The sequence below is a fragment of the Clytia hemisphaerica genome, unplaced genomic scaffold, assembly GCF_902728285.1.
Source record: "Clytia hemisphaerica strain Z4C2 unplaced genomic scaffold, Clytia hemisphaerica genome assembly, whole genome shotgun sequence".
Taxonomy (NCBI): Eukaryota; Metazoa; Cnidaria; class Hydrozoa; order Leptothecata; family Clytiidae; genus Clytia; species Clytia hemisphaerica.
In genome coordinates, this window is record NW_027103900.1 from 1,489,947 (window position 1) to 1,516,622 (window position 26,676).

Consider the following 26,676-nt stretch of genomic DNA (forward strand, 5'->3'; position numbering starts at 1 on the left):
TTTCCGTTCCGAGGGGGTAAGGTTTGAAATGTGGCGGAATTCCACGGGGAGATGCAAAAATCTGCCTAAAATAACTGGAATTCCGTGGGGGTAGCTTTTTAAATCCTACTAAAATTCAGAATTCCAGAGGGGTTTAAACCTGAATTTGCCTGGAATTCCAGGGGGTTGCAGCGTTTCCAACCACAGAGGGATGGACCTCCTCAACAGGGGGTATACGGTCTTTTTCTGGGAAAGCCCATTGCAATGCTAGAAATATGAACTCAACTTTCGGGATGCTATCCAGCCTTTTCGAAAACTTATTAAAAATTTGAACATAAAGAGTCTAGAATATAAATGCCAAAAATTAGAAAGTTAAAATTGAGCAGCATTTGCGTTAAAATTTTGTAAAAAAAATTGCTCATCAAAAGATCACGCTGAAAATTATAAGTTTTACAAAATAATTCTTATCAGATAAAACTATGTTAAAATATACAAATAGATAGATAGATAGATAGAACTAATAGTTTTTCTTCATGAGGAGAATGGTGCTACCTCTTTAGCTGGAGGGGGGTCCATGGTGGCATGTGCGAACGCCAAATCGAATCGAATGTCACTGAATCGATTTTTCATCCTTTTAAGGATCAATCGACTGGATTAAGTGTCGCGTTTCGTGGAATCGTTCTTTTTGCATGGAACATGAAACGGTAACTTTACATTAAGCGACGTAACTATATTCATCTCTTGCTCCTTTGACACGTTCGATATAATTCTTCTCGATCAACGCTTCCACGCATTTCTTGAGTGAGGAAAAAATGAAAAATATTCAGATGTGAATTTTCTTTTTTCTACTTTAATCACATCTGCATTTGCTGTTCAAGTCTTCTCGCTTCCTTTGACTTTACATCAACCTTTCTCATCTGACTCAAATACCGAGAATGATATGGGTTCGAGTAGAATAACGTCAAAACGTCTGAATAAGCGATGGCTTCAAACATTCCAAGTAAATTGACCTTAAACCCCCCCCCCTACTGATCAAAGTAATTTTTGGTGCGAGGGTTACTATCGCGGTGCATGAACTACTAACATTGATTTTTATCTGTTCACGATGGATTAGACACAAGATTTCAATAGTTTTCAGTTTTGTCAAACGCATTCTTGGAACTATCTCGCTCATGAATTAAAATCTCAGATAAACTATTTGTCTGAGAATCTCTAACTATATTAGTGGAAACGTCTCAGGACATGTCAGACATGGGAAACAAGAAATCTGTCTACTATTAATTTAATACCGACAAAAAGAAAAGAAAAGAACCGCAAAGAATTTTTATCTATCCGTCCGCATGGATCACATTACGTCATCCACTTACCTTGATCAATTGTGTGGAAGGCGAGAATCGTGCACGTGATTGGTCCACAACCTAAACAAATGACGTCATAAAGATAAACAATGAAAGGTCGATCAAAGTACAAATTTGACACTTTCTACCGACAGGAAGGATAAAAAGGTAAGTTCTGTTCGGGTGCAAAAAGACGGAGCAAAAAGTATCTTGAGTATAAAGTTTTCAGAATTTCTCTCACGAGACAAACTTGATCTGGAACACTGAGTTACCCCCAATTCGAAACATCTAACAATGTGAGAGGGTGGTTGTACGACTCTAAGCTGATATAACAAGCAGTCTCTATTACAAACCTCTTGAATGAGAAGATTGTGTTTCATGACTTTCCGTGATTTCATGATACGAACGATGGCTGCTTGCGTGTACATTTTTCGATCTTCGTCAACTGACGTGTGAGTTTGTTCGACCTCCTGGTGAAAGAATAGAGCAAAGATTTGATGGGAAATAGGAGGTAGAGGGATCAATATCAAAAGCGACCGTAGTGCAATCCTCGACCGGGTCATACCAAAGATTTCGTACTTAGTACAAAAATTGATAGTCAAAGCCTCTCAGCTTGATGCTTAGCAATTAAGAGAATGGTCAGGGTTAAGTGGGGTAATCCAGGGAGAAAGAGTGGCGCACTCCCCTACCTTCGAGTGGATAGCTATTGAAAGAGGAGCCTAAGGGGTTACCCCGAACCCCGACTGCGGTCGCAGGCTGACTTACTGAGAGAAATCAAACTTTCCAGAAGGCCAGCAGTCTTAAAATATCAGCTTCTCTTCTCTCTAACCATCAAGAATTTCAAAAATGAAGGGAAGTGAAACAATGATATCATCCACTACGAACCTGTGGTGTTTCTCTTTGTACGGCTGCCGTGATTTTAAACTTGGTTCGCTTATTTGAAAAATCTTTGTTTAAGTTAAATGTACATACTGTCAAATCCTTCTCCTATAAATAAAATGTTGATAACATAAATATTATCATATTTTGATAATTCCAGTATGTGGATTATAATAGGCAATTACCAAATAGTCGCACGTCCGCTCAACTTCACATGCTTCACATAATTCATAGGCCCGAAAAAACACACAAAAGATTAGTCCCAGGCCCAAAAATCAAAATTTCCAAAAATGAAAAAAGCACCCCTAGATATTCACCGCCCGGAATCTTCGAGTTAGAAAACTTCGAGTTAGCAATTTTCGAGTTAGCTAAATTATGACGTCACTCGACTCTAACTCGATTTTTCATTTTCTTAAAAGGATTTTCGAGTTAGGATTAACTCGAATTTTATCTTTGGAAAAATCCTTTTCGAGTTAACTAACTCGAATTTCTTTTTCACAAAACCTTTTTTCGAGTTAGCTAACTCGGAATTTTTTTTTCGTTCATATGTTTTCGAGTTACCTATCTTGGGTTTTTTTGTATGGTAGTAGAAAAACCCAAAACATTTCGAAAAAGAAGTAGGCGGAAGGAAGTTTGCTTATTTTTCTTCCTCCTTTCTTCTTGTTTTAATCAATTCAATGTGGAGTGAAGATTTTGTAAAAGATGAGAAATTAGATTTATTGAATTTAAGTGCCCTGATGTATCTTCTGTGTGCACCAACAAAATTTTGCTTCATAAAACTACATTTTGATTCTTGAATTTCGACTTGCATGAGTATATGATTTTTTACCACACTGGGTGTTCTTTGCTTGTACTTTGGCTCCAGAAAATTGTTTTGTCAGTTCTACAGATATTGCAAATTATTTCAACATTCAAGGTATGTTAGTTATGCATATACAATACATTTGAGAGTTATATTGAATATTTCTAACATAAATTCTTTATGATTCTACAAATTCAAAAGGGAGTGTTGTTGTTCCTTTGTAAGATGTTAAAACGAGTTATATAACTCGAAATCAAACTGCCATCAAAATGATCTCGAGTTATATAACTCGAACTCAAAATACTACAATATTGGTTTCGAGTTAAGTAAGTAGGGTTAGTTGTGTATGTCAGTTAGGTACATTTCGGATGGAAAAATTGACTTTTCAAACAACAATTTCAGCCGTTTAACCCTTAGCCCACGCGGGACGCACATGTGCGTCCGCGCCTATATACGAGGGACGCGTATACGCGTCTTTTATATGTATGGTCATTTAAGCAATGATATTTAGTTTTCTGTTGTTGTGAGAATCAAATGGTTATGATATTTGAAAAGAGCGATAAATTTCCATTCCGGAAAGTATAGGTTTCAAAGGGTTAGGATGAAGTGCGCAATCAAAACAAACATTTGAAAAACGTTCAAATTCAAGATGGAGGCGGTGAAATGACTGTTATGAAAGTTAGAGGTAAGGATTTGAGATTTCTTCAAGTATTTTGGCAGTTTTAGTGCAGAATTTTTTTATCCTTCAACACATCAATGTCTTCTACTGCTGTTCTGTAAGTTTTTTATTTGTTTTTCACTAAAATAGCTTTTGAAAAAATAGATTTTCATTGGCCCATATTTTGCACTTTTTTTCGGTGTCGTAAAATGTAGTGTTGAACCTTTTGAAACTTTGACTGAGATAAAATGCAGTATAGGAGTTATGTTATGGCTCAGAAGAAAGCAGATAAATTTTCCTTTTCAAAGATATATAACTTTTTAGCTGAAGTTGTTTTGTTTAAAAGTTATACCGGTTTGCGTAAAAGGTGACTTTTTATGAAAAACCACTGCGCGCTGTAGGGTCAAACACAGCGGTCGACAGCGGAGTCAAAGGGTTAAAACCATGGAAGCAAATGGATTTTTGCTGAGTAATCAAGCAATGTTGCGGATTTTTGGCAATTTTTCAGCCATTTTAGGAGTTTTACAATTGACCCCAGTTTCGTCATCTACTTTTCGTCATAAAATAGTCAGAATTGCCTTACGAGAATTTTTTGGAAATCTTGTTTACAGGAATAGACGATATCGGCTTTACCGAATTCTCCCCGAATGATTACCCATGATGCATTGCGCAAAAAAATTCACGGACGATAACCCAAACCCTGACAATGCATCATGGGTAATCATTCGGGGAGAATTCAGAAAGCCGATATCGTCTATTTGTTTGAAAAGTGACGTCATCAAAAAGTGCTTTATCAATCAACTGCGCTCTCTAGTGGTTCTAGAACACTTAAAGCCTGGGGGTACTAAGGCAAAATGGGTGCCGGGTATGTGCGAGCTATAACAAGGTTTCTTTTCACACCCTCGAAAGGAGTACAAAAACCATTAACAATTAACAAGCAATTTAGTCTCTGTAAGTGTTCCAAAATTACCAAAATAAAAAAAAATAACTTTGAGGGGTCATAAATTCATGAATTTCAGACCAAAATTTACGAAAAATTCCTGCTGAAATTTTGAGGAGATAGTCTGCCTGAGGGTCGATTTTTGAACTATGTCTCTTTTCATGTCTTTAAAAAAGTCAATTTTTCTTTCAAACTTACCCCCCCCCCTAAACCGAAAACTCGTGGCTACGCCTCTGGCAGCTGTTATTATTGTAGCTTCAAATCATCCGTTCTGAGAGGTTAAAGAAGAAGGGTGTACCAAAAATATATTGACTGGTAAAGGGGGATTTTTTTTGAGGATATCAGGGTGGGGGGTGCGAATTTTTTGGGAAATTTTTGAAAATATCCTCCACCCCACCAGAGCAGATTTTTGACCACACCCTTATTGGTGAAATTCTTAATGACTAAAAATCACAATGTCTTAGGCTTTAAGCTCGATATTATAGTAGCCCTGATTGGTGTAATTATCGTACAAATTTGGAACAAAGCACCAAATTTGGACTAGACATGCCTAATACCCTATGGATTGATATTAGAAGGGAGAAGCAGAAAAACTTTAAGGGTCCCCCTTATTTTTGGACCAATTTATTGAAAACCTAGGCTAGAGCCCAAGGGCCTAATTTTTTTTGGAAGTTTCAAACTCATTTTAGGCCAAAACCAATCATAGAAACTGAAAGCTCTCGAAAAACTATATAGAAGACTTTCAAGCGAGTATGCTCGATTTCTGTACTGAACGGGAATTATTTTTTTAGAAGAACGTCAAAATTTTGAAGCCTTTGCCATTGGATAGACCTTAAAACTCAAAAAAAGAGGTACCCCTTATATCCTGATAGAGAAACAGTAAGGACTAAAACTTGTTCCAGCGAGTCTATGCTACCTTTGAATTTCTTCCCTAGGTATGTATGGTTCTATGTAAAAGCTGCTAAGAAAGTTTTTATTACTTCGTAAAAAACCAATCCCACTGGAAAATTTCGCCAAAAATTTGCCCCCGGTGGTACCTTGGAATTTCAGCCACACTGGGAAATTGACTTTGATTTCATCCCCACTCAAAATTCAATGTTTAAAAATTGCACTCCACAACTATCCCAACTGGATTTTTTAACCTATGAACAATAGAATTTCTATCCCAATTGAGATTTCAATAGGAATATTTTATCCGCACTGAGGACAAAGTTTCACCGGAGCTGTGAGACAGGGGTGTTAGAAAATGGTTTTCTTGAATAACTTCATAAAATAGTCCATTTGGTCTAAATTTTGAACAGTTACTCGCTGCTACTCGTCACTTGTGTTACAATTAGATCATTCTTACCTAAATATACAAACGTCAACAAAACGGTTTACGGCTTAAAACTTTTATTCATTTCAATGTTTTTCTAAACCTTCATCAAATTTGTGATATTTTAGTATGCAATATGACCATGTTTTAAGAAAGTCGATTTTCAGATTTTATTGGCCACTACCATAAATGAGCTTTAAAATAGAACTTTGAGGGCCTTACAATTTATTTGGGTGTAACCATGAAGAATAAAATGATTTTTTTCATACCTATCATAAGTATAGGTACCTAAAAAGTGGGGGCGTACGGTATTTCAGAATTGCGGAAATCGAACCTTTTTTCATCGGAATTTCGGAAATCAGGCAGAATTCCTTCGGTATTTCGGAATCCTGAAATTCTTTAGGTTTCGGAAATCCATGAATTTTTGCTTCGAAATTTCGGTATTATAAAATTTGATGAAAAATTAGTCAAAACGAGGAAAAATATCCTAGAAAATTGGTATCTGAATTGCAAGTACTTTTTTATGGAATTTCGGAGATTTTGGCAAAATTATTCGGTATTTCGGAAATCGCAAACCCCGTACCCCTAAAAAGTTTAGCTTTTATGACCTGAAATTCAATTGTGTAATCTCTAGGTCCGAAAAACTTGATCTTTGAAGGGATTTTTGATAAAATTTTGAATAACTTCGAATTTTACGACAATTTGCGATATATCTTAGAAGTATATCTAGGCAAAATGTTTTTCCTAGGTTTTAGAACACATCCAACCATAAAGTAGTAATAAGTTTAGAGAGACAAATAGTGCGATAAAGGTTTCCTAGAGATCAGAGCACATCATTTGTATAAGAAAATTGAAGATCATAACATGTGGTCTCCTAGAAGATAAGAACAAATATTGCTAACAATTCTTTCCGCCGGCTGATTCTGAAGTAGTAATAAGTTTAGGGAGACAAATAGTGCGATAAAGGTTTCCTAGAAATCAGAGCACATCATTTGTATAAGAAAATTGAAGATCATAACATGTGGTCACCTAGAAGATAAGAACAAATATTGCTAAAAAATCTCTCCGCCGGCTGCTTCTTAATAAGTCCGGAACAGGTCCGAACCAAACGATTTGAATAAGAAACTTTCGACATTTTAGTGCGTACGTACTATGTGGACGGTATGTGGACTTTTGATGTAATCATCATCCATAAAATGAAGAACCGAATCTTACATTTATAACTGGATTTTTTAGAAATTTTAGAAAAAAATCATAATCTAATAGGAAAGAAATGAAATCAATAAAAGTAGGATTTGAATTTGAAGGTTTTCAGCTTAAGAACTGTTGATAACCTACTAGAAACCTCATATTTGTGCAAAGTGCAGGGCTTTTAGTATGCACAGATACCGACTCATCTTTATAACGATCAGTAAGATTAAACCAAAAAATAAATCAAAGAAGTTTAATGGATAACTACCGCTTATAATAGGCTTAAATGGCTTCAGCTTATTAGGTTATTTCATAGAATTCATATATCCGTCAAGTGCTATTCTATAATTCTGGACGACTTAATTCAGGCAAAAGCAGGTTGTGAAAAAAATTGAAAGGAGCATCAGTTTGCTTTATATGGCCCCTTATATCTCTGAAAATTTTCCTATAAACGACTCCTAATTGTATTCTATTTAAATTCAGAAACCTAGTTTTTATTTTTTTCTCCTCTCAATTTTTTTGTTTTTTAGTGCTAGAACTCAAACTTAAGTTTAAAATCTTACCAATGACCGTGATCATATCAATGAACATATCTCGTTAGTAAAGAATCATATCTCCTCGCTCAATAAAGCCTTCTTAAGTTCTATTTTTTTCAAGTCGAAAAACTCATTGAGGATAGGAAAAATAGCCTAATATTTTGCAGTGAGACCAGTGGATCTGTGATAATAGGGTGTAATTAAGAGTCCCCCAGCAGTTTGCGTGAATGCGTGAATGAGCTTTTTCGGTTGCGTAAATGCGTGAAAATTAGTTATTTTCTAAAACACACAGTAAATTAAAGGTCACGGAAGCTATTTGTTGTTTTATTAGGGTTATATTTTCTATATATTCACAACTGCATTTTCTCACTGGTGAATTAAAAGTATAACCGTAAAAACTGCAAACTGAAAATATTCTAAATTGCCCGTGCAATTCATATAAATATTACCGTGGTAAAAAAACAGTAGATTTTCATAACTCAAGGAGCGAATTAAGCAGTTTTTAGCACAGATATCTGTAAAGCCCGAAGGGCTAGATTTGCGGCTTTTATCAAAAAGTGAAGCTCATCTTTGGAAGGATTTCCTACCAGAGTCACGTGACTAAAATATGCAATTTCACCGGTTTGAGAGATGTGAAATAGCGTTTGTCGCCTACGTTTTTTGATCTCGCGCTCCGAAAACAATGAAAATGCTAGATCCTATCCATCGGCACGAAATTTAAAAAGTCAAATTTTTGCTTCACTTTTTTTTTGCTGGAGAAAGCTTAAAGTTGCAAATCTAGCCCTTCGGGCTTAGATATCTGTGGTTTTTAGTCCAGAAAATCCTAAAACTAAAAGACTAATTTCTACGTGCAGACACATGAATAAGCATTTATTAAAAAACATTTAAAATGTCCCACCGGACTCTTGAGTCTTTTTTTAACTTTTACCATCTACTATGTCAAAATTGCTTTTAATCATTTTTTTACGACTTTTATTACTTTTTATAGCACTTGAAAAATTTCTGTACATAAAAATCAGTTTTTTTTAGAAATGTTTTTATACAGGGTGTCCCTAATTAAAGTATCGAGTCGAAACACAACTATGAGTAGAAAGTTTTATGTGCGTGTTCACAAAATTGTATTTTAAGCTCTCCGTCTGAGTTGTAACTACCTTTTGTAATAAGCCTGTGTGATGGAGAACGTTCTTATATTTTAGCGATAACACACACAAACTTTTCTACTCAATCGCATGTTCAAACTCGATACTTTAATTAGGGACACCCTGTACATCTGATGATTGCGTATGTCGCATGAAACTTTTAGTAATGTATTTTACATGGTGATTTTTGAAAACTTTATTGAATTTGCTCTACGAAGAGTATTGAGCACTCTTTTAATGGTCGTTCAACAAACACATTAAAGACTAAAAGGCATTATTTTGAACTTTTAAAGGGGTTCTCTTCTTGCTTTGATCTTAATTTCTATCCTACCTACCCTTCAGTATTCAAAGGCGACCTTGAAATTCAAGCTTTGAAACAGCAAACAAAAATCGTTGCTATGACGTCATTTTTCAAGTTAACTTTTTCTAAAAAAATCCAAGATAGCTAACTCAAAAACTTGTGAACGAAAAATAAATTCCGAGTTAGCTAACTCGAAAGGTTTTTTCGAAAAATAAAATTCGAGTTAATTTTAACTCGAAAAATATCTTTTGAAAATAAAATTCGAGTTAGAGTCGACTGACGTGATAATTTGCACTTTTATTACGTCATAAAAGCCTCGATATTCACCCAAGGAAAAGTGTGCAAATTTTCAGCCAAATTCGACCACTTTTAAGGTCTCTGGATTGCCCTAATTTTTTTGTGACAGACAGACAGGTAGACAGACAGACAGACAGACAGACAGACCGGGGGATAGGGATATATTTTCATAAAATAATGTGTATTAAGGTAATTTCACAGGCTAATTGAACGAATATTACCCGTACCTCAGAAGGTTGTTTTGTCAGTAGTTTGACATCTAAGACGGATTGTAATGTTCGCTTGAGTTCTTTTACTTCTAATTGTAAGTGACTATCGATCTCCCTGAAAAATATAAAGAACATTTTTGAAATATTGGGGATATCCACAAGGGAAGTTCAAAACACTAGGGGACAGCACTTTTAAGGGGGTAAGCAACCTTTCGTATGTAAGACACACGATTATAGATATTTTAGGTATCATAAATTGCATTGTGAGGGTCAACGAGAAAAAACATTTTTAAAAGGCCTAAAATCTGAAATTTGAGGTTACAATTCATTAATTTGACCACAAGGATATGTATGTTGTAAATTGAAATTCGTTTTGAATATTTTTTTTTACTATACTTGTGATCATGATGCAAAGAAGACACCGAAACGTCAAATAATGAATAAAATTAAATTTTTAGTCTTTACTTTTTTTATCATAAGGATGGATAGTGAAGGATCGACCCCCTCGGTTAAAAAGCCCCCAGAAATTCTACACTTTTTCTTTTTTTTAATTTTCGGGCAAATTATCATTTCTCAAAAAGAGCAGTGACATTTATACGCGCACAAAGAAGAAACAAAAAAGTCCTACCTATACGTCATAGTGTCTGTTCCATTGAAAAGTAGAAGAATAGCCATCTGGTACGTTGTGCAGGTGACGATGTATGGTTTCTTAAGATATGTTAACTTCATCTCACCTGTAAATAGCCAAAAAATGTATCAAAATGAGAATATAAAGAGCTTGTGCGGGGGGTATAGAAATTCGCTCGAGTTATGGAAAATTTGGATCAGAAACTTGTTTGTAAGGGTTTGTCGCGTGCAGAGACTTGAGGCCTTGTTCGAATTAGGGAGACATTCGGAGAGGAAAGGAGATCTCGAGTTATGGTGATTACACTGTCTCAATCTGTTAACCATCATATCCGAATTAAGACTATGGAGGTATGAGACTCAGAGAATCAGAAAATTTTCAAAACCAGAGGGGAGTACAAAAGTAGATAAGTAGGAGCTGAAGTCCAGGGGAAATCGCTTTCAAAAGACAACTTCCACAAAACCCAATTATGAAGGGATCTTCTCTGAATGGTAATAGGTATAAAATATTGAGAAGAAAAATCAGTAGATTTTGTGAATAATACAACAAGGAGTCGGGTGAGAAAATTGCAAAATACCAGCAAGTGCTTACCATTTGATAAATGTTGCAACCACGTCAATTTTCTACCGTTGAACATATTGTTGTAAAATGCTTCAAACTGAAATTGAAAAATAACAATGTTGGTGAAAAGGTTTTTGGGGAATTTGCTTGGTTAGCTGAGATAATATTTTTCTCTAAATGAGAAAAAGAAAAAGAGATGAAAATGACTTACAGTGCTGACACTTTTACATAATTCATTTGGGAGGTTGACAGTGGCCACCGTCGATTGACCAAGCGGCCATGCTCCTGACTACAAGAAAAAGATAATCATCATCAAAATGAAATATTATTCGAAACCATAGTTATGGGTTTAAATTTTCCAACGTTTGAAGTGACGTTTAAAGTTCAGCGTTTTTAACCTTCCCTGGTGACCATCATCATTGAAATCACCGTTTCCTGGTGCTTTTTTGATAGGTGGCCAAGAATAGTAACTCAACTCCTCAAATTCTGGATTTTAGGCTAGGCATTTTATAACTTTGAATACGCCCTTAGGGCGGCGAAAGAAATATCTAGACATACCTGTAAAACCAGTAGTGAGAAGTTGATCCCGAGGTTGATACTCTTATCGTTGACAAAATTCGTAAATTTTTGATTCAAGTCTGTACTAATGGTCATGTCTGTAAACATCCTATGCAATTTGTTGGTGTACTCGTAACCACATGCAAGCTGGAATGATAAAAAGAATGAAACTGAAGGATCCCAATTTTCAAGAAAGGGTTATTAACTGAATTACCGTAAGGGACAGTAATTGGAGAAATTTTAAGAAAAATGATAGCGGCATATTTAAACAGTTTCATTCTGCTAACCCTAAATTAGATGCTCGGGGCATTCGAATTTTCAGACATTATCCTTATCGGATACATGTACGATTTACAAAAATATTTTATTAACCCATGGGTTTAGCATCGGTTGAACAGATTTCAGATGCCGTTCTGGCATTTTATGTTGTTCACCTATTGTTTAAAGTTTCGGTGGACACCATTTCAAAGCTCGTTCTTGAAAGTCAGTATTTAAATCTCAAAATATCAAAAAATTCTAATCCTAAATCCTTTAAAAATCCTAATACCTTAAGGTATGTGTACACCTTTTTTCCGATTTTTTGTCAAAAAAAATTTTTTCAGTCAAAGTGGAAGAAAATGTACTGGATTTCATTTTGGTAGAATCGCGATCTTAAAATCTTTTTTAGATCCAGAGTTATAACCATTTAAATTTCAAAACAAAGTTCGTCTTATGATGGATTATTTACTCAAATAATTGTCTCTTTCGGAAACAACAAAGACAAACGAGAGAATTCAGCTGATGTTTATTCTCACCTCTATTGAATAGTAATATTTTTGACACATTTCACTGATTACTCAAATTAACAGCAATCATCTCGTTAAAAATTTCAAATTGATGTAGAAAAAAACGAAATTTTACCAGACCATACTAGTTTTAACGAGGTTAAAGTCACCCATAGCATTTAGCTATGAACTTAATTTTTTTTTTTATATTTTCGGCAAAGAATTGAACTAAAAAAATGTCTTAGGATTTTTTTTCTAATCGAGTTAAAGCTTCACAATTTCAGGTTAAGTGGAAAAAACTCGAGAAATGAATGATTTTTTTCCAAATTTTAACAATTTTTAAGTTTTCTCGAGTTAAAGTCGATCCAAAAAAAAATCCTAAGACATTTTTTTGGTTCACAGGGCCGGCGAATCAATTTTGAAAGTGGAGGGGCCAAATAGTAAGTGTCTAAGGAGGCGCCACCATGGTTGGCGCCGACGGGCCTTTCTTAGCAAAAACGTGGGGGGCCGTGGCCCCCCGGCCCCCCCAGTTTCGCCGGCCCTGGTTCAATCTATTGGGAACATAGTATCGAAATTATTTTTTCAAATTTCAAAAGCTATGGGTGACTTTAACTTCTTTGAAGTAGGTAAGGTTAAAAATCTTAAGATTTTAATTATATCCTGCCCAGTTTTTTAAATTCAGCTGAAACTTTTACCATTAGAAAGAGAGTATTATTGGCTTTCAGAAAATATATACTTTTGATGTATAAAAATTTGTTGTTCTAAAGATATGATCAATTAAAGAGAATGTGTCAAGGAAGGTGAACACATACCTTAAGGGAAGAAATTTTCGCGGAATTCAATTTCGCGAATTTGGGCGTAATTCGCAAAATTAAATTCCGCGAAACACATCAAAATGGCTAAATCGCGAAATTAAATTCCTCGAAATTCGATTTTTTGGAGGAAGAAGAAGGCGATGAAGTTTAAAGGGAACGACGCATGGTATATTTATGAAATGCTGATCTAGCATTGGCACAAACACCCATACGGAGGAGTATTTAGGAGTGCTGGATCATAACAAAAACCAAAAGTGACTTTATTCCAAAAAATATATTCAAAAAAGTTAATATAATTTACTATAATGTTCAACAACAACACATAAAGACTTACATAAAACTGAAAGAAAAAAAGAATGTCTTTTTCTTTTGAATGAAATCGAGTGTTTCTATTTTTAAATGAAGACATTCTATTGTGAATTTATTCGAAAACTTCTTTGCAATCTTTTTGTTTACATTTTGTCTTCATTCACTTTCGTTTACTGTTGAAAACATAACAAAGTTTTAGCTATACTCTCAAACCACGTATAACTGTCGGTTAAGCCAATCAGCTTTCGAGCTGACATCAGCATGTATTTCAGAGTATACCATGGAAGTACCAGCAACTCCGACCCCTACTATAAGTATAGCGCTATTCCCTTTAATCATGACTTATAATAGAAACATTCATCTTTGATATTATTATTTTGTTGTTAAAGTTTGGTAATGTGACTGAAATCGTCTTGAATGTCGATGAAAATTATGAAAAACATTTTCTCTGTAAAAGAAATTCTTTTGAAATTTCTCAATCGCGGAATTAAATTCCGTGAAACTTTTGAAATCGGCTCATTCGCGAAATTAAATTCCGCGAAAATTTCTTCCCTTAAGGTAATCATTTTTTAACATAATTTCGTTTATCGCAAATGATCGTTAAATTTCTTTTCTTCATTACTGTAAAAAAATGGTAATATAGTTTTTTGTTTTTTTTCGGCCCGAAATTTGGATGAATAATTTTATTTTTTTTCTTCCAAGAGGCATGGAGGCTACTGTTTGTTTTTGTAAGTATACTACTACTGCAAAAGCAAATAACAAGTTTCTCCCTCGCAAAATCAAACAAGACTGAAGTGCTCCGTTTTTTTATTTTGATTTGAAAGGAGGACTGGAAAAGAGTTAAGGCTAGTGCATAAAAAGCCTGGATATTCTATCGGTTTATTCATCACACCTCACTGCTCAACAAACGTCGAAAGGTGAAAAGAAAATGGTAGGTTTTTAAAATATGGAACGTTAACCTTTTTTTTGTGACAACCATTTCATTTTTACCGAGGGTCGACCGTTTTTGTTTTTTGGCACTTTGAGACTCAAATTGTTCTAGCTTGTCCTCTTCTTATATTTGGATCAAATTAGGATATTTTAGGCTTTGTACTCGATTTTAACTTCTTTGATCCTTGAATTGGTTTAAGTTCGGCAATTCCAGACTCATCATTATTCTTAAATTGTTCTTATTTTTTTGTCGCTTTGAGTCTCGTTATTCTCATATAAAATTGTTCTTATGAAAAATGATTGTAATATCTTCTCTAAACGATCTGCTTCCATTTTTAGAAGTCGATGATCCTTTTGGTTACTCTTTTGGCTTTGACTTTGGTAAGTGGATGATTAAAACAATTCCCTTTTTCCTATACGATACAGATCTATTCATCAAACAATTTAATTCTTATAAATATCTTTTGTCTTTCGACCACAGCAAGAGTGACCCAAAGGGTCCTCTTTCAATTAGCTAGAAAGTAGGGAAGGGTGTAAAAATCGTATATCCTTTTATATTTTTTATCATTGCGTTATTTTAGGCAAAGCCGTCTTCATTCAACTTCAAAGCTATTGAAGACATCAACCAAGAAGATGTTCCTGGTAGCATGGGTAAGTTCTTCTTTTGGCATTTCTCGCGAGATACATATATTGTACAGTTAGAAACTATCAATATAGATTGCAGGACGATGAGGCACATCAAGAGCATATCAGACACGTATTTCATACCAGGACAGTGTCTGCCTATTGTTATACTATGCTGATATAAGCAAAAAAAATGTTTTTATTTTCCTCTTTCTGACAAATTTTGCTCCAGTATCCGTGTCAATCCAATGTGAAAAAGCTTGCGAATTAAAATTGATGAGTAAGCAAATTATATCACTCTTACTCTCGGGTACCTAAAAGCCGCCCCCCCCGCTAATTAATTGTTCGAAAATTTTCCACCCAGGAGTCTTGTTCCAACCCCCGCTTATTAATTTTTGGGAAAATGTTTTTGAAAGTTCCCTCCTTTGTCCTAATTCCGATGTATTAGCCTCCTTTTCAAAAATTTTCTACCCAGGACATTTTTATTCCAACACCCCCTCCCCGCTTATTAAGTTTTGAGATTTTTTCCAATCCCCCCCGGGCTATTAGGTACCCGAGAGTATTTAAAAACAAAACTATTAACTTTGTTACTACAGATGATGCTCTGTCAAAACGGTCAACTCAGATTTTTCAACACTGGCAAGCATGTACCAAGAATAAGCTTCAATTTTGCCGAAAACCTTACATATATTGTCAAGTTCGTTATCCAAGTGGCTACTTCAATAATGTACAATGCTACAAAGCGGGATATTCTATACGATGTAACACGAACGCCCAAATTCTCTGCTGTGACTTTAAATGCAAACAGACAACAAATATGTATTATTAATATTTTTTTCTTTTTGAAGCATGCTAAAAAATATATCGTACCACGCTACATTAGTTCGTTATTATTTTGCATCTTAGTCCTCGAGAGATCGTTAAGAGAATATTTATTGACCCGGCCCGCATCATTATTGACAGAGCAAGGGGTACAACCGTAGGGCTACCCATAGCCGGGTAGTGGTATCTAATTTTGAATCTCGAGAAATTTAGTACCACGCACTACATTTGGGGTGGGGGTACCAATACCTAGTACTGAATTTTCGCATTCTAATTTTGAAAAATCAAATTGTCGCAAAAAATTCCCGATTTTGAGCTTACCCATATTTGCTGAGGTGAAATTGACTGCTAAGTATTACAAGGTATTTTTCCAGGGTTATGTAGCCATATTTTCCTTGGTAACGAGGCTTCTAAATAGGGGGGAGGGTCCCTTATTTCCTCAAAAAAGTTAGGACCCGTTACTAAAAATGGTAGTGGATCCTAAGACAAATCAGGGTTAGTACCCTGCGGCTGTACTCTCTCCTGGTCAGGGGGTAAGGTAGGTTAATCCTCTACCGTATTCAATTAGAGGAAAATCAAATACTAAAAATTATTGTAAATCTATTAAAATAAACCACCCGCATGAATTAGAAGACATCGAATTAAAAAATGGCGCTCGGAAAGGGTTTCTTATTTTCCATAACTCGAACAAAATTGTGTTCCCATCAGTGCAGGTTCGAGTTATGGAGACTCCAGTGTAAAAAATCTAAAACCTAGCTCATATTTGCTCAGCCGTAATCCTTCAATGTTAATATTTGTCACTTAAAACAAATAGACATTTCAAGTGCACTTCCCACCAGTAAGAAAAAGTATTTGTGCAAACAATATGTTTAGGAAGTAAATTTGTGCTCACTCGGCATGTCTTAAAAAAATAAAGTATACTCTGATCTGTAGATTTTTAGCCTACATTGGCTAACGGGAATTGAACTATCAAATTAATTGAAGAATGAAGTTTCGTCGATGGTATCTAACTGTTTTCACTCTATTTTCGCGAAAAAACTCAAAATGTTATTTATGACGCGATGAGTTGTGAGAAAAGTTTATGCCCAGTGAAAAAAACCCAAAAATTCCCCAGACTATATATAATAAAGCTATAAACCAGAACAAGCCAGCTTAAATTAATAATACCGAAACGCAATCATAAACTTAAGGTTCTTAACAACACTAGGTGTGAACAAATTTGGACGAACAGTAAGTGAGTTGTTAGAAGCAAAACTCAGGATCAACACATTTAAACATGCAATTGTGACCGCATAGAAGAACTAGAACGCTAATTTTGCGGTACAGAAAGACTGTATATGAAATGTAATTATGATCTTACCAAAAATACAAGGTTTTTACTACAGCTCGAACACAGTTTTCGACTAGGTTTGCACGGATCCATCGGGAACGTAACAGGTGTTGATGGAAAACTCAGGAATGGGAAGAAACTTGGCTCTCTAGTTCGATTTTCAGGAGGATTTGGATGTTCATCGAATAAGGGAGAGTGCGTTTTGTGATAGTTTCTTATTGCCGTTAACTTTTCAACAATATTATCGAATAATGGGGCGTATTTGTGAAATACATGCAAAGATTACCTCATACTCGGGATATTTTGAAAAAAATATGCTTATGTGTGCAATAATCGGCCAATCAGAGCTTTACCCCACGTTTTTCGTGATTTTATTACATGATTCTGCTAATAGAAAATTCGTGTATCATATGTAATCGTGATTGCGTAGATGTCGATAGAAAAATGATTTCAAACCTTTAGCTTGGTGATCATTCCTTCTTCCATGTCCATCGAAGCAGAAAGACTGTGAATCAAACGTTTCGCTAGAAGCTTCGAGTAAAACTAAAAGAAAAGTGAACCATTTGTTAGGACACTATGTGTGTATTGACTGTTTTGCATATATTTTATCGAGAAAAAAGTCCGACAAGAAAGTATTACTTCTGGGTGACGGCACAGTGAAATTCGACGGAAAAAGTGTATTTTCAAGGGAAAATTTTGTAAAATAAAAGATCTACCTTTTGAAAAACATCTTTATCATCGAGGTATTTGAATATAGTTATCTAGGAAAAAAAAATGTTAGTAAGATGTTGTATAGGATAACAAGTGGAATTGCCTTACAAAACCTGATTGCATGATTGAATATGTTCACAAACTCTGTTATAGTAGCAACCACTAAAAAATTAAAAATTAACAAGCAATATGCTGAATGGACCTACCTGATGATGAAACTTAGATAGCAATAAGGAGAAAAACAATCATTAAGAAAATATAGCAGTTAGCGAAAATCAAAATGATATACGACATGAGTCAAATATATTAACAAACATACTTTTGTATAAATTGTAAAAAAAGAGAACAATGAAACACCTGAAAAGACCAAAAATGATGAAAAACTGAAAAGAAACCCTCGAAAAAGTAGCCTATGTAATCGTCTAACCCACAACACTCAAACATGCAAGGACGTCAAAATTTCCGTCAGTTTGGAGTCCTTCAGTGCCGCTTGTTCTGGGGTAAACGAACGACTCGATCGTTCACCTCTCAGGCAAGCAACCACTGATCGGATCAAAACGAAGGAAATTTTGCGTCGTATGCCATTCACAACCTCACTTTTCGAGCATTTTTGTTTTGCCGAGATTTTATCAGCTAACCTGCTCATAAAAATTGAGCATTCTCGGGCTACACCACCTGTAGCACCAAATACTAATGGGGTGAAAGTCCCTTTCTCAACTTGAAGAATCCGTTCGTTATATGCTCTCTTCTTTGCTTTTCAAGGGAAGTGAATGTAGTGCCAATAGATTTTATGCGATAGCTCGGAGCTAAAAGGTTGCAAACCTTCACGTCAAAAATGCTCTTTGATACCGCTGCCAAAATCCATTAGCACTAACATCCGCCCTAGCTTCATTCCCAGTAACAGATGAGCGTGGTAAATCGACCTGTTCACGAGACAAATCCATAAGCTGGGGCTCGATCGACATGTCGTGACAGACTTCATTCATCATGGTTGCCAGAGTATCGCGAACGTTGTTATGTCGATGGATAACGTAGCCGCCAAGATGGCAAGATAGCGCATGGTCGATTGTGAAGTTGGCTGAGCAGGCACATTTGATGGGCAGTCGCTTCATTTCCCAGCCATACCTCATGTGGAGTGCGTCAGCGAATTCACGTTTATTCAATACAAAATTCTCTTCTTTCAGTGGAAGAGTGGTCAGCCACGAGGAAGCACCTTGAGATGAAGCGATTTCCAAAGCTTTTTGGTTGATTGATGGGAGTTGTTGAACGATTTGATCGAGTGATCGTTTTTGTTCTCCAATTCGTTTAGCGGCTAGTGATTTCAACATCTTTTTCGATTGACTTGGATCAATTGATTCATTTGATTGTGTTATGATGCGCTCGACTAGCACTTTAGTTGCCAAACGACTTGTTTCGTTTTGAAATTTAGCCTCATCCTCGATGTTGATGATTCCAAGGCCTCCCATCTTGATCGGAAACGAGAGGATCTTCCTTTCAATATCGGAGCACTGTCTGCCATCACATATGGCTGGTATGAGGTGAAAACGGATGACATTTTCGATAGGTCGAAGCAATTCTGATATATCGTCTAGAGTTCGGATGATATAGTTGAATTTTTGCCGGTAGCCAATAACGAAGGCGACATACGCAGCTTGGGGTTGAGTTATTGTAATGTCTGACAAAGTTTTGATTTCTTTAACCCAGGTTTCGACTTTATTTGAAACGAATTCCTTCTTGTAGCTTTTTTCCCCAACAGAAGCACCGAGATGGTTATGCCCCTTTGCTGTGATCTTTATAGACGTACCTTCGAATGTGTCGAGTGCCGTTTGATACATTTCGGGTTTTACTATCAACCATGACTTAGAAGGTTCTGGGTAGTAGCCGATAGTTGGACCGAGTTGCGTTAGGTCATCCCACCACTTGCGTAGTGCAACAAGTTTACCAGCACCAGTGATGTCGTCAGCGTACGCGACTTGTTTGGTATCTGGTACGTTTCGGAGGGATCAGTTGGAGATTGCCAGCTGCTTCTTGTATTTCATTCCTCAGGAATGTTGTAACAGTCTTTCCAACGATGCGTCTAAGAACTTCCCCGATGCCGATCGGTCGAATGCCGGGGTTCTTATCCAAAGGTATCAGGGTGCACGATAAGAACGCCTCCATGTCCCTACCGGATTCTTTGTTTCATTGTTCAGTGCACATGATTCTCGTCAGCCTTGCAATCGCCTTGCACAAATCACTAGAACGATCACCGAAGTTTTTTGACAAAAGGATACGTTGCCACATTTGTGCATCGATCTTGGAGGGGCCGGAAGAACCTTTTGTTTTAGCTGCCATACTTTTTATGAGTTCTTCATCGATGGCTTCAAAAAGCGTGGGGTCGATTTTGTTGAATGGTCCCTGAACAATCAGCTCGTCAATCTTTGGTTGACCTCTAGGATGCTTTTGCTGAAGAATTTGCAACGTGGTATCGTTGATTGGTACAATTCCGTGTGAATTCGTTGAGTTAGATAAGAGTTTGATTGCTGCGTTTACTTTGCCTTGAAACATCAAATCACTAAATCGTTTCGATATTGATGTAACTCGATCAGCAGCAGACTTTGAAAATTTTGATTGTAGCATTCGGCTTTCGCGGATCAACGAGTCAAAATCGCCTTCTCTCCAAAGATCCAGACGTCGCTGTAGATGTTTCGTATGTTCTCTCGATTTCGATGTCTTTGATGGTTTCTGTAAAAGGAGCGATGGTAACACGGACAGGGCTTTCAAGGCGACATTCGACAAAGGTGACAGATTGTTCCATAAATTTATCAAGCGAGTGATTTCCTCAGTTAGCGAAAATGCATTAAATTTCATCATTGATTGTTGATGGGGGGGGGGGGTTAGGGAAAAAAGAAATAGAAAGTTCCGGTTGCAAAATTGCAAAAGTTTTATTGACAATTGAATCATGCTTGATAGTGGCATTGTTATCAATAATTTTTTTAAGTGAAAAAACAAAGAAATATATGGAAAAAGCCCAATTCAAATCTGCAAAAACGGCGATTTCCGGCATACTTCCGGCATTTTCGGCCGGAAAAACACGATTCTCAAAAATCCGAATCGGCCACACTTAGGGCATTGCTGATACACATCTTTGTGCAAAAATCGGGAAAAACCATTAATGAAATCTCCACAAAATAGCAACAAACCGGTTATGACGGCATATTATCGGCATTTTTGGCGGAAATTTTTTTTCTTCAAAAATCAGGCTCCTTCACATTTTCGGTATTGCCATTTTACAAAATTTTATGAAAAAATATAAAGTAAAGCTCGAGAAATTCAAGAAAAACCGTTTTTCCGGCGATATTCGGCTGTTCCGGCGATTTTTAGAAGGCCCAGCATCAAAAATCAGTTTTATTGACAATTGAACCATACATGATGGTTGGCATTGTTATCAATAATGATTTTGCGTGAAAAAACAAAGAAATATTAGGAAAAAGTCCAATGAAAATCTGCAAAAACGGCGATTTCCGGTATATTTCTGGCATTTTCGGCCAGAAAAGAATTTTTCTCAAAAAATCGAAGTCGGCCATGTTTTGGGCATTGCAATTACGTATCTTTATGCAAAAAATCAAAAAAAACTAATGATGAAATCTCGAGAAAATGCCAAAAAAAACGGTTTTTCCGGCATATTTCCGGCATTTTCGGCCGGAAAAAATGTTTTTCGAAAATCGGGCTCCTTCACATTTTAGGTATTGTCATTTTGCATCAGTGGGCAAAATTTCATAAAAAAATATAAAGTACAGCTTGAAAAATTCAAGAAATACTGTCTTTCCGGCGAAAATAGGTTGTTCCGGCAATTTTTGAATAGTTCCGGCTTCAAAAATCAATTTTATCGAAAATTAAAACATGCTTGACGGTGGGCATTGCTATTAATAATGTTTTTGAATGAAAAACAATCAATCATAAGAAAAAAGTCCAATGAAAATCCAGAAAAACGGCGATTTCCGGCGTATTTCAGGCATTTTAAGCCAGAAAAATTTTTTTCTCAAAAATCGGACTCGGCCATGTTTTGGGCATTGTTAATACGCATCTTTGAGCAAAAAATCAGAAAAAACTAATGATAAAATCTCGAGAAAATGCAAAAAAAAACAGTTTTTCCGGCATATTTCCGGCATTTTAGCCGGAAAAATATTTTTTTCGTAAAATGGGGCTCCGTCACATTTTGGGCATTGCCATTTTGCATCATTGTGCCAAAAATTAGAAAAAACTAATGACCCAATCCTGAGAAAAGCTGGTAACAGACGGACGAACGGACGAACGAACGAACGGACGGACATCGGTTAATTTATAGGACCTCCAAAGTAGGTCCAAAAACACAAAAAACATATCTTTTTGCCAATACTTACAACGTTATTTAATTTTTCTTCGACTTCAGATTCAGTGAAGTTCTTCGTGTTCTTTTTCAGAAGTGAATCGCAATATTTCGCTAGCTGGGATAGAAAAAAAGAAGAAATATTAGACGCATTTAGAGTAATAAAACCTTCATACTGAAGATAAATGGGAGTAAATATATTTCTTTTATATTACTTGTATAATCTGAGCATTATATTGTGTGATTTATGGTTTATTGGGTTACTTGAGTTCTCTCTGATTGCATTTATGGTAAATCTTGAAATTACAGTAACTTATAGTAGGATATACTTAGTTTTTTTCAAAATTACTTTCTTACCAACTCTGGACTCATACATGCTCGTCTTTGGTCAAATCTGTGATTTACAATTTTGGTACAAGCCTGAACAAAAAATAAAAGCTTTCATGTATAAACCTTATCATAATATCATATCTGATAGGATATGCGTTCCTCAGTACAATTACTACAATTGTTCTTTCCCTGTTGCAAGACACTACTCAAAAGCTTTGCAAATAAGAAATTCTTTTAAACATTCATTTTGATAAACCTTATTGAAAAACCCACAAATGGCTCAACATTTGTCCTACCTTATCGCGACTACCGAAGAATGCTTGGTCAGAGCTGAAAACGTTTTCAATGATGTCTGTGTATTCTTTGTGCAGTTCCAGTAACACGTGAACAAACTGTGCCATTTCCTGCAAAAATGAAATAAAAGGGTATTATTAAAAAATCATACAAATTTTGCTTTTTAAAGTTTTGAAACTTCTAGTTTTCCTATTAGATTTTTAGCTTAAGAAGCATTTAGTTTGTTGGCAAAAAAAAACAAGTTTCTTTTTGCGGAAAAAAGGTTGACTTGCTGTCACTTTAAAATCGACTCGGATTTCCAAGAGTTGATATCATTTAAATAATTGAACCTCTTCAACAGTTTTTTTCCATGGAGATAAATCACTTACGTTTTCATTATGTAAAGATTTGACTCTACCAAGACCAGTATTTGAAATGTGTTCTTCAAATTCCGATAGAAGAGCTTGGAATCCAGTGTGTATGGGTTTCAATAATGTATACATCCTCGTCAAGTCTATGAAAAAAGCAAAGAAAATTATTTAGACATTGTCTCTTTTATTATTCAAAGAAAGACTTTAAAAGCTTTCCCTTCAAATTATGTAGATCAATAGGAGTACACAAAGAAAACCCTGCAAAATATCCTTGGACAAGGAGAATTGAATCTTCTGGTTAGCACGGTGAACTGTTTTTGTTTTGTGAAGAAACCAGACTCATTTGAATCGTATTGCTAGTTGACATTTTATAGGTAGTACCTAAAACAATCTCCTTACCAGTCCTTACAACAAAACAGTCACCAGTATTGCATATAGAAAAAGCCAAAACGAAAATAACAAGCGATGTTATCAGTTTTAAATTACCTGTTGTTTTCATAGCCTGGACCATTTGTTTACATTCGCTCGTTAGTGCAGATTGGTGCGCTTGGACTAATTTAGATTGCGCTACTGCAGTGACCTTATCGTAAGATGTTGGATCGAAAAACCTTCGAGCTCGTAAGTTCTCTTCAGCAAGTCGTATATCAACCTTTAATATGGAAATTTTTAAGTTCAATAATTTCTTAGAGAATTAATTCCACAAAAGTTCTAAAGAAAAGTGCTGAATTAGAATCAAAGAGTCGAAAAGATCAGAGTTAAAATAATCTTATTTTACAAATTCTAGGATTTTATCAATGGCATACCTTTTGCATATATTGTGAACAATTACAAGTCTCCCATAACCGGTTAGCCTCGTTTTCGTAAAACTCTGCTTCTTCTTCCAACATCTTTTCTTCAAAGGTTGTTTGGTAAAGCTGAAGTAAAATGAAATAATTAGAAAGAATCAAAACTTGTGAAGCAGTTAGAAAGAGAACATAAATATAAAAACACTACCCAACGACAGCAAAAAGGCTTAAGTAAAATAGGAAGTAAAATAATGGAGGGGTGAGCCTGTAAAGAGCTGTTATTTCAAGATTTTGATTTTCAGATCCTCTGTGTAAAATATTGCCACTCTATGGAAAATGAATTGAAAAATTTCTATTTAAAGCAATATTACTTACTTTAAGAGGGTTTTTAGTATCATAAGCTTGAACATCAACTAAAAAGAAACAAGTAATGGTTTAAGTAAGTTTAGTCAAATATTTCTGACAAAAATGAAAAGAAAATCATACAAAGAAGTCAATCTTACTTAGAGAGCTGATGATGCCACGAACAATCGTTTCCGGTGGTCGCTCTCCTTTTCGATCTCTGTAAAATCAAAAAAAAAAATTATCAGGTGGGAGTGGGAGCTCATTTTCTAAGGGATGGCATGATTGATTGTGTCACCAAAAAAAAGTTTGATTCCATGTCTTATTTTGCTGAAGCCACCTGAAAATGAGCTTGAAACATCGATACGACGTGCAAAACAATTATCATTTGATATGGGTGTATAAAAACATGGGAGTCTCAAGGGTGGCATATGCTGTGGATCAGATCATATAAGTGCCTCCCCAGGCATAATTTACAGAAAAATTTGATTTGGTGTTCTCTAGCATCATTATCTAGAGAAATGTTATTCAGAGTACCAGTTCTGGTAATTTTTTTCGTTCGTGGAGACATGAGTATGGAACAGTTAACCACAGTCATTACAATATAACCACTGGTATAAACAATATTTCAGTCACCTTGTAACTTCTGCTAGTAAGCCTTTTATTAGGTTGGTTTGTAATGGTTTTATAACTTCAGCTTTCCACATTTCCAAAGCCATCTATAAGTTAAAAATTTATATTCATGCATAAATACTAAATAGTTATACGAATGACTCTCAGGAAGTTAGATCAATAGATAATCAAAGAAAACATGTTTTTTCTTTACAAAGTAATCAATGAAGCTTGAAATTTCATAGAGAAATGATATCAAAAGCCACCTGTACCAAATTTAGTAGAATTTTGATGGCTTATGTTGAAAAAATTAGAAAAATTGTATTCGGCTAAAAGAAAGAGTAATAAGCGTTTAGAAACCACCATGTTTGTTTACCTGTCCTATTTCCATGGTTTCATTTTCAGTAGCCTGAAGTTGAATATGTTCCATATAATCGTGTTTCTTCCGTAATGCATAATGTTCATTCAAATATCTGCATAATTTGAATAAGATGTTAGCTCTTTTATTCAATGTAACTTTTTTTGGGATAAAATTGGAGGAAGAATATAAGAATCTATAAGATATTTTTTTGAAGAATGAAAACAAAATTTGCTTACTTGAATAAAGAGTTGATATGCTTTGATCCAGTTTGATATTTAGTCCAGTGTGTGTAATATTCGTTCAAAAGATTTTGCAAAGATTCATTCTGCAAACAAATTCTCTAAAAGAAAAACATAAGGTTCGAATCATTGATTCATTTAAAGACTGCAACTAAACCTGATTAAACCAATCTTTCATAGGCTGCTACTTGTTGTTACTGACATCTCAAGAAGATATTTGAAACATTCCAGTATTTGAATTCGATATGAAGTTAAGGAAAAAAGAGAATATTTTGTCTAAAAATTGAAGAAAAAGCTTTTTGGTCTCATGTCATCATCAGTGCTATAGATAGTAAAATTAGAAATAAAAAACACACAAATTGAACAGTCTAAAAACAATTAAAAGATATGTTAAAAAGTTAATAAAAATCTTTGTTATACCATTGTGAAATAAGATTAGCCGTTTTGAATCTAGCTGGTCATTAAGAGTTGGTCTTTTGAAGGCAATAAGAGCAGCAGGCTTTAAGTTTTTGAGTATAGGCGTGTTCAATATCACTTTCAATAATTGAACATAACTCTGAACCAGCAAAACACCTGTTATATAATAAACACAAGTTCCAATGGAAAGTGATATTGAATGCACCTGGGAACACACCTATATGCAAAAACTTAGAGGCTGCTTACCAACAAGTGACCTACTGTATTCAGTTGTAGACCAGACCAGCTAATTTTATTTTGCAATGGTGTAACATGATTTTTAATAACTTTCTTTCATTATCTTTTTAACAACTTTTAATGTTTTTAGACTGATAAAAATAGGATTTTTTGATTTCTAATATTACTATCTTATCTATAGATGATATGAGCCCAAAAAGCTTTTTCTTCTATTTTTAAACTTTTTTTCATTGCAGTATTTTACCTTGTGTATGTCTCTAGTGTGATTTTCAAAGAAGTTTTTTGTATATCTGTACAATCTTTCATCTAGGCTTTCTTGGTTGGAAACACATATCACATACACGTCACTGTTGTTTTGTATTACAGCAAGTTAAGGGTGAAGGTAATAATAGTTAGGGCTCACACGTAACTTTGCAACTCTAGTTTGAAAATTGTACTAAGGTGTATATCAACAAGGACGAGTGTAAATATGTCAAATAAACATTGTTAAAGGAATTAAAATAAAAAGCACTTTGACTGAAAAGATACGAAAAATTATCATTCCATTCTTTCTTAGGAAATGGCTGCCATGCAAGAACTCTTTCAATTGTGTATTTGATTCTGCTCCATATACCATCAAAGTCCACCTCGCCAGGGCAAAGACTCATTATTTATTTTATTATGTACAGTTTTCATGAATCTAAATAATAAATATGAGATAGATTATAATCTGAGTTACAAAGAGAGGCA

General features: G+C 35.2%; 2 protein-coding genes across 2 annotated transcripts; one reads left to right on the forward strand and one right to left on the reverse strand.

Annotated features, from left to right (window-relative positions):
* Nucleotides 1-269: 269 nt before the first annotated feature.
* LOC136808869 (cullin-2-like) lies at nt 270-26,624 on the reverse strand. The gene is made up of 24 exons (XM_067065428.1): nt 26,476-26,624; nt 26,192-26,294; nt 25,291-25,394; nt 25,070-25,166; nt 24,718-24,800; nt 24,243-24,301; nt 24,115-24,152; nt 23,758-23,868; nt 23,441-23,603; nt 22,973-23,097; nt 22,607-22,714; nt 22,338-22,400; nt 22,015-22,098; nt 17,638-17,682; nt 17,378-17,464; nt 11,328-11,474; nt 10,981-11,058; nt 10,800-10,866; nt 10,212-10,317; nt 9,602-9,698; nt 2,202-2,303; nt 1,670-1,786; nt 1,347-1,397; nt 270-775 (listed from the first exon to the last, which is right to left on the reverse strand). Exons 1-24 carry the CDS (start codon nt 26,592-26,594, stop codon nt 695-697), a joined length of 2,235 nt encoding a protein of 744 aa, XP_066921529.1. The 5' UTR covers nt 26,595-26,624; the 3' UTR covers nt 270-694.
* LOC136808904 (uncharacterized) lies at nt 14,057-15,646 on the forward strand. The gene is made up of 4 exons (XM_067065470.1): nt 14,057-14,146; nt 14,485-14,526; nt 14,727-14,796; nt 15,366-15,646. The coding sequence occupies exons 1-4, from the start codon at nt 14,144-14,146 to the stop codon at nt 15,596-15,598; spliced, it is 348 nt and encodes a 115-aa protein (XP_066921571.1). The 5' UTR covers nt 14,057-14,143; the 3' UTR covers nt 15,599-15,646.
* Nucleotides 26,625-26,676: the final 52 nt, after the last annotated feature.